The 17,890-nt window shown below is 32.5% G+C and overlaps 1 protein-coding gene across 1 annotated transcript; it reads right to left on the reverse strand.

Moving 5' to 3' along the window:
• Positions 1 to 2,701: 2,701 nt before the first annotated feature.
• Positions 2,702 to 9,801, reverse strand: LOC148613238 (uncharacterized). Its single transcript, XM_088586510.1, has 7 exons — positions 9,780 to 9,801; positions 8,842 to 8,911; positions 6,411 to 6,551; positions 5,825 to 5,938; positions 5,107 to 5,323; positions 4,218 to 4,335; positions 2,702 to 3,686 (listed from the first exon to the last, which is right to left on the reverse strand). Exons 2-7 carry the CDS (start codon positions 8,896 to 8,898, stop codon positions 3,539 to 3,541), a joined length of 795 nt encoding a protein of 264 aa, XP_088442636.1. The 5' UTR covers positions 8,899 to 8,911; positions 9,780 to 9,801; the 3' UTR covers positions 2,702 to 3,538.
• Between the last annotated feature and the right edge of the window lie 8,089 nt (positions 9,802 to 17,890).

Below are 17,890 nucleotides of genomic sequence, written 5' to 3' on the forward strand. Positions count from 1 at the left end.
ATTTTACATTAATAAAAAATATTGATTCCTGAAACTCTGGAAAAAATCATGTTAACTTTATTTGATTTAATAACCAAAATTCATTTTCTTTAAATCACCTCGGCTGTATTTGCTGGTCGGAAGTCCAATTAAAAAAGAAATTGGTTGTAAGTACTGATCATCATGACGTTTGTCAATACATGTCCCCACTCATTTAGTTTTACATAAATCCGGAATCTTTAGTTACACTAGACAGATATTGTCGGAAGTGATAACAGAGATTGTTTGTATTAGTTCTCGGAAAATACTCAGCTACTTCCCTATTGATAGATGCTACTTGAATTTGACAACCACTGTTAACTGATATAATGAAAATAAATGTTACGTATATACTTAGATAAAATGAATGCTTCATTATGACAAATCATCAAAATTCCTCAGTAATGTACTGTAAGATATCTGTGTATTTCTTATGTTCCCTTGTTCAATATATTTACCTACAGAACAACTTAATCTGTTTTTACCCAATCGATACAAAAGGAGTTTATGTCATGAATTGCAAATCGGTGTACCACTTTGATTTCCGCATGAGTAATTTGTCTGGTTCTCGAAAGGCACAAACGATTGTGTACTCTTTTAGAAACGAAATACACAATGAGCATATCTACGAAGTAATAAGTGCTTAATGTAGATATAAACTAAATCAGTTCCATTTTAAATATTAGGTTTGCAATAGTTGTCGATAGAAATCATAAAAACATCGTTAATATATGTATCATAGTGAATTCTAATTGTATTTCTCCTTTCATGTCTATGTATGAGAAATTCCTTTATGCAACTGCATCAGATTTCATCATATATATTTTTGTTTGTCTAAAATGAGTTTGCCCTCTCTTTTATGGTCAATTACATTGTTTACCCCATGTGCTTCATTAACTAGGGCAGGACAGGAGGAATCTTTTACAAAGGATCCAACAAAGGTATCCCAGAGTCCTGTAAGTGATACAATTATGGGATCCCAGGTTATTGTTGGGGTTCAATTATGGTATCGCAGAATTTTGATTAATGGGATCATTTAGATATATATAACATTCACAATGTTTCCTTTCTGATCTTGTATATTATATAATCCAGGGTCCATTCCTGGAATCCTCGGAGTACTCTTAATTGGTAATTTGACGGGCTCCCGTGGTACACTGGGTCCTCCTCAAGGTATACCGGGATCCTTTGCAGTGGTGCTTCAATGGTCCGATTAAGAATCCTAGGTCCCAAGTTTGAGTCTGGCACCCTTTTACAGTGCACTAGAATATTTTATCAGCTTTGGTAATGTATCAGAATAATTCTAAAGTATTTCATCAGTAACTTATGGTAATTTCCCTTAGATTCAGTATAAATAGGTTGAAAGCCTTTGTAAAAGAACTCCATATCATTGAGATATTTAACTTAATTCGATTGAGCTTGAAGATACAATATAAGGATAGAGCTCTATTAACATTTACATTTAAATACTTTTATACCATCTGTACTGATCTCCGACTTCAAAGGGATCCAAAATTTATTTTATGTGACCAAGAACTCTCTATATACAACGCTACAGGGAATCCTTGCTTAAGTACTGTAGCTTTGTACAATGAAATGGACATTGACCAACACATACATTTTAGTAACATTGGCTAAATTTACCTCTGTTGACAAACACTCTGAAACACTTTCTTTCTCTTTCGTCACAGTATGCATGTACTTTAATTATTTATTTAACGGGTCTATACCTGATTAATTTTTATAAAGAAGCCATTGATTCGTTGACACGAAAACACAACAATTAAGACATGCCATATCATACCTTAAGCATACCTTAATCTGTTTTCTTTTTCCATTTGTTACGTTTTATGTTATTGATGGGTTTTGTTTCATCTGATTTATTCTGCATCTTTTTATTATGTTTGTACAGTGTACTTTAAAGTAATGTTCTTTATTTTGCTATTGGGTGAGTCGTAAATTACCTATTCTTTTCTTCCGTAATGTTTTGAAGAGATATTTTGGGAGTCGATGCGGCTTTATCTTTCCTCATGTTTCAGGTAGCTAAAATTTCAAATCTTAGTTAATAATAATGTGGTGGAGTGGATATTTTGTATTACAGTTATTTTTTTATCTTTGTATTTCTGATAAATAAATAAATTTACTTAATTATATAAATTGTGTTCATTCTTGCTATACATGTATTATTATGTGTATTGCATTCATTGTAATGAATGGTCAGAGATCGTTCCATGGCTCAGTGATTCCACTAGTAGTTTGCTATATGCTGATTTCATGGTTGAGTGCATCTTCATAGCAGGTGCTCTCTATTCCTATACTCTTAGGTGTTATCATTCTATTTTGGGAAAACTCGGATTGTTTGTCTTTTTATTGGTTCATTTTGGTCATGTGTCACATTTGGAGGGAAATTCTATTGTTTCTTTCTATTGACAGCCAGATTTGTGATTGATTGGCAGACATATTAATTTCTAGTTAACTTTATTAATTTACTTTGGTTTCTGCATTTATTTCTAGTGGACAACTTTTCTGTATTTAAGGTTAGTTTACTTATCCTTTACTTATGTTCTTGTATATAGTTCCATTTTCCACAGTTTTATGAGTGTTGTATGTAAGATTTGTATAAATGGCCAGAGTGTGTGATTTCTGGGTGACAGTGCTGTATAAAATAATAAAACACATGAGAGTTTAAAAATCATTAATTTTATTGATAAAAACAGTTAAATGTTGTTTAAATTACTTAAAATCATAAAAAGCTAAATTTAGAGATCAGAAGATTAAAATAACAGATAAATCATATTTTTCATTATAAACCCGTTAACTTTGACTACAATATGTTCTAATAGGTAAATGTATATAGTTTTATGTTAAATATTGAAATGATCAGAGAGTACTCTAATTTGTACCATATACATGGTAGGTTGTGTTGCATGTTGTTATTTATATGTATTCTTGTGTTAAGTATAGTGTTTTCAGCATGATTTGCTTACATGTGCATTTTAATAGCTTATTTGTCTTGACAATGCATATGTTTTATTTATAACTTGTATTTTTCAAAAGATGTGCATTATTATCTAACAGATGTGCTTATTTTTGCTAACCAAATACTTTATGCAGTTTATATTTGATAATGTTGACAAAAAAAAATAGAAAACTAGCACTATTTTCTATTGACTATGAAACATACATGTAATTTTGGCAGATTTTGCCTATTTGAGTGCTAGAGTTATCTTTCTTAGTACTGATTATATGTATTTTACTTCCAGTGTTACTAGAATATATTTATACATTGTTCTGTTGATATGATTGGTTGGACATACAATACACATCTTGAATCAACGCCTTGAGTTTAGTTATTCCTAAATGGTGCTACAGCCACTAGGTTACAATAATTCTAGTTCTTAACCGATAATGCAATTGGTTTACTTCTGAAACTGGAAATAGTAAAAGTGAGGTTTCTGTTCTATCAAAAATTAATAATAACAATTAATTTTTTTTAAATTTTGCTGTTGTTGATAAAACATCAACCCATCTTTGCGCATGCGCATTCACCGTTATTTGGATGGATTGTCGTGACGTATGGACAGCACACACATCTGTAGACGAATGGTGAATTGATGTGTTGGTTATCACAATCGGCAAATACGTTTCTTCCTCTGACCGAGACAACGCTTCAAAATAAATTAGTTAAAAATGGATAAAATAATATGGCCGAATATGAATAATAATTGTGTGCTTTAGGCTTTCTATCGCCAGATTAATATTAGAACACTGTGTAAGTACGAATATATATAGCAGACAATGTTGTATTGTATGTTCAATGAGAAATCAAGGGAACCAAGATTCCAGCGGAAATCAAAACAACGTAATCCAGTGACAAAGACCAGACATTGAAAACAGACAAACACAAACAAAAACCTAAAGTAACTAAAATCATACATACAAAGTAGCAAAAGTAAATGAAAAACTCGGACTCCACTAAAAACTGGGAGCATGGACCAGGTGCACCGGTAGGGTAAGCGTCCTCTGCTTTTGTAGAAACAAACAAAACTTAATAAACAACAACTTGTCTATTTGTAACAACAAAGGTACAATACATGTAGTCAAAACTCGATTTCTTTATTTTGTAATACAACTGAAGGGAGATACTATTTGTTATTAAAAAAATATATAATATATATCCTTACAATCACATTACTTACTTTTTGCAAATTTTGAGATAGTTGCAGGATTTGCTTGTATTTATACCAAACTTTTGAACTGGTGTCTGGCCTCTACATCCTGTATTAAGTGTCACAACAGCTCTCCTGTCTCTCTTGTCTGTTAAAATATTTTATTTCTTTATTAAGAATAAGTTTGGTAAAGAATTTATTAGTAGACAGATAGTAGAATAAATCTAAGATCACCTTTAAACTAAAACCCGTAATTAAGTAAAGGCTCCGAATAGTTCCTTTGTCTATCAAACCCATGCCTTGCAGCCTGTCGAATCCGGATAGAGAGAACGAGTTTTTATGACATTGCATTGACGTGACATTGGAAACAGAACCCTATTATAAGGGTACGACCGTAGATCGTCTGAAGTGACACCCTATCTTATGACAATATATCCTTGTCCTGCCAGCGGTTGTTAAAGTGACTGTGTTCCATCTTGAATAAAAAATATATTTGCAAAACAGCTATAGTAGAGTGAGATGTTGTGGTAATTTTAAGAATTGATTGAACAGTCCAATAAAGGCAAATTACAAAATTCCGAAATGATAAGCAACAATTTAAAGAAATAGCCAAACCGTTAAAGTCCAGGTAACAAATAGCAATACAAAAGTATATCAAGGTAAACTCTATGACAGGTACCTACGGTAACAGTTTTCCTACACTGGAAATGGGCAGAAAACTAACCAACAAATACACATAGATAGAACAGATACGGGTAACATGCGTTAAACTGAAATGTAAATGTCTTCTACAAAACATAGACTTGCTAACATTGTACAATTATCACAGGAACATTAATAGGGAAGTGTGTTATTGTCAATAGGTACATCTAGTATATCAGGACAACATTAATTCATCTTAACAATATGACGAACTTACTGTCTGATGTTGTGATGTTCAGCAAAACCGCGTTTGCAGGAAGTTTCTTTTCTTTGTAAAGTAGGAAGCCTCCATTTTCATCTTTTCCATATTCCTCGTAGAATTTCCGTAGGTCTTCTCCGAGCTGTACTGTATTCTCCACCGTTTCATCATCAATGTAGTACATTTCATCTATTCGCTTAGATTGCGCACTGTCTATACTGTTTTCTCCTTTGTTCTGATAAAATTTTGGCTTATTATGAGTTCTGATCTTTCAGTTTTGTAAATGTCTTATTTTATTGTCTGATTAGCATTGCAACTTTGTTTCCGAATTGTAGTGTCAGTGAAGCATAGTACAGTCATTAATGTATAGAAGTATAATATGATTATTTTCAATTCAGTACATATCTACGTAAAATTCAAGCAAGTCGTATAGTTACATTTTACTTTTCCTTGCCAGAAAATATACACAAAAAGAACCATACAAACACCCCCTATAATTTATCGAAAAAGATCGCGAAAAAACATGTATCTTTTGAATAATGACTAAGTTAAATTTACAATACCAATGTTGTTATCTTTATTTTTAGTGCTTTCATAACCGGCATCATTTCAACGTGCACAAAAATATGTTTTATGTTAAGGGTGTTATGAATACGAATTCCAGCAGCAAACGAAGATGTTCTAATTTTAGCCTTTTATTGGTTTATACTTTAATAAATACGGGTATGATACTCACCCAACTGTGAAGAAAAGACTCCACAACTGTTCCTGGGTCTTCAGAAAGTTCTTTAACGTCAATGTCTCTTACACGGCATTGTCGTAGGGATGGAAGACAAGTGAGTTGCATTTGCTACAGTAATGTTTATACATTTAGTATATAATGCACTTAAAATATATTTTTTATTTTTCGTATTCAAATCATTCATGAGAAAACGGACAATAAGTAAAATACGCATTGACGCAATTTGGGAATGAATACAAACATAACACTTAATTCATTGACAGATTGTGTTAGGGACATGATTTACTTCAGCTTAAAATAACGCTCACTACTACATATATTTCTTTGTATCATCGATGCCTTTCCAAATAAAAAACATTTAACTTACGCATGTGTTACATAGAATAATTCCTTCACGTACGATTCAGATAAACTGCATTAAGTTTGTTTATTTGTCTTTTTTATGTTTTTAATGGAGAAATTCATATTCTATCGATAAACCATAGTTTATAGTTTTGTGCTAAATTTGGGGAATCGTATATTTTCCTTTTGGATGTAACTTTTTTTCTACAAGAATGTATGCTGACATAAGATAATCTACCTTATCAAAGGCCATCATTTTGTAAGATTCCACCACGTTATTGTGGGGAGGAGTGTAGTATGTCACTGTATTTCTCTCCAGATTAGCTTTTATTTTCTCTGTAAATCTTGCTCGCCCCTCACTTATTTGATACTCAAATTTCTAAAATAAAATAATTTAAAGGTAATTTTTAACAAGTAATTTCGCAATAACAACGCTTTATGCTTTAGAAAATCTGAAAGTCAAAGATGTATTTACTATAAACAGTTTAAAAACAGGTTCATAGAAATAAATAAGTAATACAACGATTGTCATCTTCCTAAACATCCATAAATCTGTTCGAAAGGCATCTTTTGGTTAGAAATATCAGTATGAGCTGTATCTAAGATTTGAAATACAATGTAATTCAATTCAATTATAAGTACAAATAAGTCCAAATCAAAGAGAAAATGAATGGAACAAGGATAATTGCGGTAATTGGCAGGATAATTATCCAAGGATAACGGCTAGAAGACATAAACAATGAACACAACAAAGAACACGAAAATAGCACGTACAATAAAATGAAATTAGCATGCCGGACATAGACATATGGTAACACAGACCAGTAGTGTAGGAGAACTCGGCCAGACTAGAAATACCCGTCATATTGCCAAATAAATGTCATGTTCTCCTTCATTACTGATTTATTTCTTTGACGATTAAAAGGCTTCAAACCTTTTATTTTTCATACTCAAGAAATGTGACAACAAAGTTGACTAGTCGCACTTTGCGTATTGAACCCGGGAAGCAAAACAAATCATTGCCACATTAGCCGCAATCAAAAAAGATAAGTTACACGTATCTTAGATTTATAATGAAATATGAATGTATCTAAGAAAATCATTTCTATTTTCACAAAGTTCCGTGTTTTCAACACTTTTCGTATGCAACATATTTCATAATAAGCATGATACATTCGACACAGATGACCATAAGATTCTCTATAATTAACTTCAATTTATGGGTCTTAGTTTATCATCTGTGAACTGGTTTGATTCTTATCTATCTGATAGACAGCAGATGGTCAGCGCAAATGGTACACAGTCTGACTTTCGTAAGTTCAACCGTGGGGTCCCGCAAGGAAGTATATTAGGTCCTCTTCTATTTTTATGCTATGTCAATGATATGTCTGCCAGTATGGGGTCTGACTGCAAGCTATTATTATATGCGGATGATAGCGCTATATTGTACTCGCATAAAAATCCAGATATTATTTCAACTAAACTGGGATAGGAGATTCAGTCTTGTAGTAATTGGCTAGTAGATAACAAATTATCACTACAATTAGAAAAAAAACAGAGTGTATTCTTTTTGGATCAAAAAGAAAATTTTTAAAAAACACACAGTTTATTGTTACTTGTAATGAACATACTATGACATCTCAAAAAAGTGTAAAATATTTGGGAGTAAATATTGACCAATTCCTATCTGGTAATATTATTGTAAAAAATATTATCCAAAAAGCCAATGCTAGACTGAGATTTCTATACAGGAATGCCAAATGTCTATCTAAAAATGCAAGGAAGACTTTTAGTGTGGCCCTTATACAATGTCATTTTGATTATACATGTTCGTCATGGTATAGTGGTATAAATAAATCTCTGAAAAGAGAGCTTCAGGTTATGCAAAATAAAATTGTACGATTTATTAATGGTTTTGACCACAGGAAAAGAGTTGATTATCCTGTTTTGTTAACAACTGGTTTTTTAAATGTTGAACTAAGAGTACAACAAATGTGTCTAAACCATGTACATAGAATTTTTTATAATAAGTGTCCAAGGTACATGAATAGCAATTTTGTGAAAATGGCAGATATTCATACTTATGATACAAGATCAAGTAAATTCAATTTTTTTACTCCATCGGTTAATTGCCATTCTTCAAATACATTTTATTATAATGCTATAAAGGGTTGGAATAGTCTCCCTTTAGAATTGAAGAGAACAAAAATGTGAACAGTTTTAAAACTGAATTAAAAAAGTTTTTTTTGGAAAAGATGAAGGTTACTTTAGAAAGTAATTTTATTTCATAATATATAAATATAATGCCTGCCTAAGTCTTGCGTCGGTCAATTTGTTGCTTTTTGATTTTTAGCCCTAAATAAGTTTGGGTACATTTAATGGACCCCATTGGAAATAAGCTGAAAAGCTATAATGGGCTATCCAAGGTTAGATATCAACCTACTCTTTACTTTTTAAGGCTACCAATTAAATTTTAACATTTAGCCTAGATGCATTCATGGCAAGTTTTAATATTATATTGTCATAAGAGTATACAATATATTGTATGACTGTATTTAATGAATGGATGCTGTCCTGTAAATTGTATGTATGCTGTTCTGATCTGAATAAAGCTATCCATCTATCTATCTAAATGTATATTGAGTTCTTGATTAGCAAAAGGTACTTACCATGTCATTGGCTACCGCTGCTGAAAATAGCAGAGTGAATACACATATGGCAAACATGTTGTCAAACACCCTAAAACAAAATGATATATCTGTAAAATGGTTCAAAGTTTATTTCATTTTTTTACATTTGTGCAATTTACCCACAAAACTTATATTCTATAATTATGAATATATTTAAATTTACAAATTAAAATCATGCAACTTTTCATTGATTAACTTTTAACATGGAAATCACATCGTACGTAGTTCAATATTAACTCTTTTGAAATATAACGTTTGATTATAGTATTTTGTGGTCTCCTGTACGTTTATCATATAACACTAAGGTAGATAAAATTATTTCCATATACGCCCCATAACCCAAACAGTTGATGAGATATGTGTGCATTATTTCGAAAAATAAATCACGGTGAAAGTACGTGCGAGAGTTTCCACACGATTGTAAACATTTAAAGTTATTCTTGTATACTTTTTCAGAAAGTAACTGATTTTCAGTAGTCTTTAAACTTGAATGTATCTACTCTCTCTACATCAATTCACTTTCTATTTCTTATATTGAAAACAATCTAAAACATAAACCCTTCATTTATATAAAGGAAATTTTTCTTCAATTTTCATTCTAACATTTCTTATCATAATGATAATTTAGTTATGATTTTTTGCAGAAGTTATTAACTTATTCCAAATTTTTAATTTAAATGTTCATAAAAAAAAATCTAGTGCGATTTCAAATATGACGATTCAAACAGAAAGGAGAGTCTTGAACCAAAAATCTTCCATGTATATAAGAATTATAAACTATTCTATGACTTCATACAAATTTCTGCAGTTTGAATAATGTATACCAATATTTTTTTCTTCCAAATCTAAAAGTCAAAGCAAAACCTCTTTTCTCTTTTAAAAAATCAAAATATGTATGCTTTTAAAGATAAACTTACCAGCTGCTGACTGCGGAAGACAGCGTTTATAGTTGTATTTATACTGTAAAAGTAAAGAGTTTCTCAGAAACTCCTCCACATTGCTATAAATATATTTCAACGAGGTAGTTCAAACTAGAAAAAATAATTGGTTGCGACTATTTATATTTTAATACAAGTTTTAAAGTATGTTGGCGCTTTAATTAGTTTAATTCCTCGTTCTATGGAAATTGAATAGCTCCACAGAGTTCTATGACTTAATTTCTCCTACCCCTTACTTCTAAGGTATTAACTAAAATTTACTACCATCTGTCTAAATCAAAACCCTGAGTTACCAAAAACTCGTCTATACATGACATTTTATAAGTCACTTAATGTCAATCTAGACTTATTTTCAACCACGGCCAACCGATTACCTTTCTACACCCAACCCAGAATATACCCGGCTAAACCGAAAATGTTTAAATTCACTTTATATCAATTAACATTTATTTCTAACTTCTGTACACCGAACACCCGTCTAAACCGAACATGTTTAAATTCACTTTATATCAATTAACATTTAGTTTCAACTTCTGTTTACAGAATACCCGTCTAAACCGAACATGTTAAAATTCCCTTCATATCAATAAACATTTAAATTATGTACACCGACCACTCGTCTAAACCGACGAAGTTTAAATTCACTTTATATCAATTAATATTTATTTTTAACTTCTGTACACCTGTCTAAACCGAACATGTTTAAATCAATGTTATATCAATAAACATTTATTTTAACTTCTGTACACCGAACATCCGTCTAAACCAAACATGCTTAAAGTGCAAAAGAAGTTCGGTTTAAACATGTAACATTGGGTTAAATATGCTATTTGGTTTCGTAAATAAATATACAAAGGTTTTTCATTACATGTTCAGCATTTATGTCAGATAAAGTATAAATAATCCCTACATTGTTTGCCTCCCTAGAAATGATGTGTGCTATGTAATAAATGTTGACTGGATAGAGTGTACAAAATTCTAATAGTGGAATTAAGTCAACTCGTAATCTAAGTAGCCTTTAAGTATAACTGTTTGTAAGAATAGGGCAAAATGAGAAAAATCAGAAACATGCATGTCAAAACCCCACCAATCTGACAATGTAATTTCGCTCAAGAATACTTTCTCTATTTGAAAAGACCACTATTTGATCTCTGCACGACCGACTGGCTTTGCACTGATATGTTTCAACAGAATCTTAGAGATCAAATAATGGTCTCTTCAAATGGATAAAGCGTCGTTGTTTGAAAATATATTGTCAAATTGGCGGGTTTCCGATATGCGCGTTTCTGTTTTTCCCCATTGTACCGATTCTTACAAAAAAAAACTTATTTAAAAAAAAAAGTGTTTCAATTACATTTATTTAGTAAAACGGTTTTCCATCCCTTCACTTAGATATTTTGTTCAATATGAACGAAAATGTCAATTCTAAGCGAATAAACACCGTAAAATAGAGACATTTCTAAACAAATAATGAAAAACCGTGAAGGCTGAGTGATATCTCAAAAGTGGACCTAGTGACTTTTTATTTGTGAAAAATAAATTAGATAGATAACTCTTTCAAAATGGGTTGCTATTGCTTTAAAGTTCTAAACCAATGCTTATTCTAGTCCTTCAATATTGACTTTCAGAGCAAATAAAGGTCTATAGAGAGAGAAAGAAGTGGTAGACAGAGTAGAATTGTAATATTGGACCAATTATGTGAGCAGTGTGACCTATCACCAACTTAATTTGCACACACTTGATCCATAGTTAAGATTTCGCTCAGTCTATCACAGCTTTTCCCCCACAGCCCTGTATATGATAAAAAAAAGTATGTATATAAGGAGTTGAATAGGGAGGGTGAACAATGGGTTGGCAGGAATCGGTGGTTGGAGGGGTGGTGAATGGTGTTGGAATGTATCACGACACGATTTTGACAATCTTTGGAATTCACCCTGTGAGACGTGATGATTTGTCGGTCCAGAGTTATCTGCCCCGTGGCGGAAAAACTAATTTTGCTAAAATTTCTTAAACCGTTTTAGATACACACACACCGAAAGCTCCATATTTTTAGAAACCCGGGGCAGTACTATTTGACAAAGTTTCGAAAAGATTTGAGGTTTCCCTGCTTACGCGATTTCGCGACCTAAAATGAAATTGTTCGGTTGGTCACTAAACTTTTAAACCATAAGTCGTATAGACTTGGTACCTTCACTGTTGATCTTAAATGATTTGCAGTATGTTTTTGTATTTCTTGGGTCTTAGTCAAACTTTGTCAGGATATTTTACCTCATTTGTATGTTAATTTCTGAATCTCTATTAGGCACTTTTTTGCTGTAGTTTTTTTTGTTTAAGTCTTTATAGTATGAGTTATAACTACTGGTAACGCGGTATTTACTGTCTAAATATGTATCTATAAAGGAAAACTCTCCACCGACATTTAGAACTATATTCGAATACAACGAATTCCATTAGTGGTGTCTTTGCCGGTTTTCGTTATTGAAAATCACCTCTCTCTTTGAAAATTGGTGCACACGTTGAAAACAACAGTACTTACCGTAATTAATGCATTTTTTTTTAACTAATCTAAAAAAATGCATATGGATAAAGACAATAAGTAAATAATGTTAATACATGCGTAATGTTCGTTTCTTAAAACTGTCTTTAAAAGTATACTTCCAATACATTTTTTTTTAAAAAGTGGCCTTAGACATATCATGGGCACCTAAATCGGGAGTGTCCAGCTTTTTATCAGTAAAAACCACTATTTACGATCAATAAATGCAAAACAATCCCATGTATGGCCTAACATTTAAACAACAGCATAGCGAGAATATCACGATAAATAAACATGTATTAATAATTTTCAATTGTCAATTAAATAGGAAAATCAAAGTACTCATGTACTGAATCAATTTACATTTACTCTTTAAGTTGCCTTAAAATAGCAAGAACAGAGACCGACTTCTTGGTTATCAAAATATTTAAACAGTTATTGTACAGTAATTTTGTAAAATCACTTTCTTCCGACATTGTTGTTCCAACTTACACAATGGAGGCACATTATTCACACTTATACAAAATACTCATACTTTTGTAGAGACTTAAAAGTACGAAATAAGAGTTTACAATCTGAGTTTAATTTTGACCACATTTGTTCAATACACACTCAAATAATACCTTTACAATGCATAATTCTAGGTTAAGTGTGTTTTAGTACTTCATAGAGGGGTGACCATTTGACCTGGAAGTGACGATTGAGACCTTTTGCTTTGCAATACTTTATAATTATCTCCCTTTGAATTTATCTATTTTCATGAAAATCACAAGTTCATTTTGTTCTCAACTGATTGTATTAATGGAATTGACAGGAAAAAATAGTTTATTACAACACAGTTACTGCAGAATTCATCGTTCTTAAAAGAATCAGAGCTGTTTTGCAAATTTAATAATTGTCAAAAACCTCGCCTTTTAAAACATATACAAGAAATAAATATTGTCGATAGAGCCGTCTCGACAGGCTAGAGCACAATAAGCCATCAGCCGTGAAACAAAGGTCATTTCTCATGAATATGATAGTTGTCAAGAGAGAATTGGTGGGAAAGACGATTGTTCTGTAACAATTGACCATTTAATTTATTTCAACATTTATTGAAGTTAGCAAAACAAACAGGTATACTCATTGTAACTCAGGAATATTAGCAATGCAACTGCCAAATATCAGCCTGACTTATAAGCGGGACAAGACTAAGTTCCAGAAATTTGAGACTGAAAGGGGGTCCAATTTTTGGAGGGATCAACTTATACTTGAGTATATAAGGGCAAATTTTTATTACACATATTCTGAAATGTGTTGATTTTCTCTCAATACCAAGCCACGTGCTGGCATGTTGGATAATTGAAATTTATATCCTTTCTGCCAGTACACATGTATGAAACTATGATTTGATTCAACGTCGGTTTTTTTCATAATGCCTATATGAAGAAGGCTTTATCTCTGCACAAGGATTTTTTCAGATGTGGTCAGCAAGTAGAGGAGCACAATTTGTTCCCATTGGAATGCCGACCGCTTGTTGAAAAGCGCTTCCACCACACTGGACAAAAATGTTGTCAATTAAAAATTCCAGCCTATTGTAAACATCTTCTGTATATTTGGAAGATGATTTGAAATTATTTCTTACAAAGTATGAGGAATCTCTACCAAGAACTCTATATTTGTATCTAGGTGTACCATCTTTTTTTGGAAAAACAACAGTGTATAATGTGTAAGTCGGGATTTCAACTGAGTATGGGGAATAGAAATATACAGTGTTGATAAATCATAGGTTTTAATGGTATTATATTCTTATAATAGTCTTGAACTGATTGTCTCTAAAAGATCTTTCGAATTTTTCGTGATCCACATTGAATTAATACCACTACGGGAGTAACAAGTGTTGTGGTAGGACTGCAGACCCTCCTTGACAGCTGTGAGTATAGAAGTTCAAAATTTTGAAAGAGGTTTGGTGGTACATTTTGCAGACCAGCTTTAGGTCATATGGATAAGTGCAGATTACCGTCCGTTCTTTGAATGTCGACATTGACACCGACTTTCAGCTTTCCCATTTCATCCATGACTGTTACCAGTTGAACAAATATCTGACAAATTTATCAGTTTTTCATTTAAATGTTTGTTTGTTTGTTGGGGTTTAACATCCGAGCAGCAATATTTCAGCTATATTCAGACGATGAACATGAAATTGATGATGAAATGAAAAAGGGATGGGACACAAGGACAATGGGGTCGACAAATTTTGATTACCACTGGAAATAGGGAGAGGTGGGTAGGGTCGGGCAATTGAACCTCCTCTGGCGGAGCCCTATGGTTCCTACTCCGGGAGAACACAACAGTAGGGTTCTTTAACGTGCGAGGCACGTGGCATCTTTCCAAACACGGTGCACCATTATGGTTTGCGGTCAGGTTTTCCGTGTTATAGCCTGACAACCCCAGCATGTAACACGCCAGGGGTACCCCATTCCACGGCCTGGGGCACACATCCCAGTTGCTCTGTGGGCAGAGCGCCCTAGCCCCCGGCTAGGGTTCTGAACACTATTTAGTCGCCTTTTACGACAAGCTTAGAGCTGCTGCAGGCCTATTCTTTGAACATCCGGACCTGCACGGGGTTTTTCATTTAAATAAAGTAGTTTTAAAGCCTCTCGTTAAAACATTTGAAAGGCATGTACGCATGCGTACAATACTCACTAAGTTTACTTCCTGAAATCGCTTGGCTTTTCGGACCAAAAGTAACACGTATCATTTTAACACGGTTATTTTATGAGGGTATCATCCCCTTTTTGACTCGGGATTTTGGTCATTTTTAGAGTGTACTTTAAACTTAGGCACACAAATCCATTGACTTAACATTTCAAAACGGTCCTACTACACAAAGAGTGGTAGAGAGCACGTAATTTTGAATTATTTGAGTAAATAAATGTTTCTTAGTATCTATATAGTGTTTATTTTTCTATGTGACCATTGAAAATAATATATCAACTACTATTCTGGATATTTATTCATAGATCGGCATCTAGACACTGTCGCGCGATCAGTTCGCAAAGCCTGATGGTGTGAAGGAGTTAAATAGCTATTTATTTGCATTTAAATAAACAAAACCAATGATGTATGGTATATAACTTGTTATGATTCAAAGTTATTTTATTAAATTAACGTGTCTTTTTTTCAAATTTAAACATGATTTTTGGAGTACGTATTTCTACTCGTAGACTGTTCAAATTGGCGACCAGATAAATAAACTAATAATGTTACGGTGACGGTGAGGAAACGTAATTAATCAGTAAATAGATTCGAATGTCAACATATCCCGTCTATTTTTTGTGGTTATTGATATAGTTGTTTACTTTGTATGTACTAATAAATGCTGCCATTGGTAATGTGTTATAGTATATGTAATATTCAACCATTTCGTAACATCTTGATGAAAAGATAAATGGAATTTCTATAAAAATTCGTATTGCCAATACATGTATCTCACCTGCAAATAATTTTCACAAAAACAAAAACAAACAAACAAACAAAAAACAAAAACCAAAAAAAAAATCGGAAAAGTAAAAAAAACCCAAAATTTTCGGAAAAACCAAAAAAACTGACTCTCCCAAAATTTTTGGAAAAGCAATACGTCCGTCAGGCTACTATCTGCAGGTCATTTTTGCCTGTTGTGGGTTATGTTGAGTTGGATTTTTTATGACCTGATTTCGGGCAATATTAAATTTATCTCCAGGCCACGAATTCGTATCAGTTTCCGTAGGAAAACAACTGAACCTATCGTCTTAATTCGGTCATTTTCGGTTTATGTCCGGCCTTATTTCAAATAATCTTCATTCTTATTGGACCGCACTAGCACTGTTGTAATTCTATTGGCTTCTGTAATTTCTATCTACAGATTTCCCGCTATTATGTCAGTTGACCATCTGCTATCGTACAATGCAGTAGTGTCCTAAGAAGTAGGAAACATGTTGTATAAAAAAGAAATTTAGAGCGCTGTCACTTTGCTTCAAAGGTAAGTGATTTTATCTGTCACTTGTTTGTTTATATTTATAAATGATTTGTTTTAAGGCGATGTCACTGTGAGTATTGGTTATTTAGTAAGTTAAAATTTCAATTTCGAGAAGTCATTCCCCCTTTTCTGTGCTATGAAAGGCTTCCTCATTGCTTTGGCCTGGCTATGGCACTCAAAATACAGGTTAATGTACAATGTAAAGTTGAAAGTTTGGAAACTTGGCGATCGCAATACTGGTATACATGTACCAGTATTGTGCACTATACTGGTATAAAAAATATTCCGGTATTGAGATTTTTTTCCCAAAAATATATTAATTGATGTATAATACTGATGTATTACATTTATTTTTTAATCATTAAAAACAAAAAGAAATTTGCTTCAGGAGAGCCGGTTTCTCCCATGAAATACATGTATGTAGATAACTTTGAAAATTTTAATTGGTGAGCTATCTCTCACAGAAATTTAAATCACTCCTTCCAAGTGGTTAATTTTTTTTTGTCACTAGCATAAAGTAAGATCATATTTATTTCATGGCTCAATAGCTTAATAAAACAAATTTTTACTGGGTATTTGGTGATAAGAAATTTCTAATCTTGACTTCATCAGGGAGTGTGTATTAATATAAATTCCCCAACTACATATGTACTTGAAGAAATTTTAGTAGACCCTACTTTATGTAAATGTATACATTTATACATGTACATGTATGTACCAAGGATTTTTACAGTAGACTATAAAAATCCTTGTATGATATATAATCTGAAAATGCCCAAAAGGGGGCACTCCAGTTTTCTTTCCAATTTATAATATGATACAAATTGTTTATTATCATGGCTTTTCAAGCATAGCTCCCACCACATGCACACATAATTGTGAACTTGCCATAGATTTGTGGTATGTCATAGAAAATAAGCATGAAATTATTGTATTTAATATTGAATATTTTATTTGCTGACACACATTTTCATTAAATTGTCATGGCATAGTACATTACAAAAACATACATGTACATTAGGAGTAAACATGAACAAATACTACATGAACCGGTACATGTATGTGTGGATGGCTACATGTGTGTATTTTATTCTATTTTTGTTGGTTCCACAAATTGTGCTGTCAGATGTACATGTTCACAAATGTATGTTTTCAGTCTGTGGAGGTCACTTCACACAGCAGTGCATTCATCATACTGATTTTTACACGTAAATTGAAAAAAAAAAATTTTGTTTTAAAGGTACATTCTGAGTGGTGTGAGGTGGAAGCCCCTGCAGTCCACATCATGTACAATAGAAAGGGTCAGCCTACCCTCCTGTAGGTCAGCCATTATCTTATGGTCAAAGAAGCTTATACGTCAGGTAAAGTATTCACTGTTGCATTTTTCAGTTACAGTCCACCTGAGCTAAATGTACATGTATTGTCATCATCTGTTGTAATTAACCTTACTTGAAATTATTTTCATTTCTAACTACTCAGTGGATTGTCACCAAATGTATCAGGGTATGTACTTAAACTGTGTCATTAGTATGCTGATGAAACAACTTTTATCAATAA

The sequence above is a fragment of the Perna viridis genome, chromosome 6 (assembly GCF_037379345.1).
Source record: "Perna viridis isolate PV_CMFRI_1.1 ecotype Kerala chromosome 6, ASM3737934v1, whole genome shotgun sequence".
NCBI classification, from domain to species: domain Eukaryota; kingdom Metazoa; phylum Mollusca; class Bivalvia; order Mytilida; family Mytilidae; genus Perna; species Perna viridis.

What these genes read in the sequence shown, in the direction of transcription:
- LOC148613238 (XM_088586510.1), bottom strand. Translation starts at nt 8,898, where the DNA reads ATGTTTGCCATATGTGTATTCACTCTGCTATTTTCAGCAGCGGTAGCC. An exon ending in AAATGATGGCCTTTGATAAG is followed by an intron (nt 5,939 to 6,410) that starts GTAGATTATCTT and finishes ACATTACTGTAG; the next exon opens with CAAATGCAACTCACTTGTCT. An exon ending in TATCTCAAAATTTGCAAAAA is followed by an intron (nt 3,687 to 4,217) that starts GTAAGTAATGTG and finishes TTTATTTTGAAG; the next exon opens with CGTTGTCTCGGTCAGAGGAA.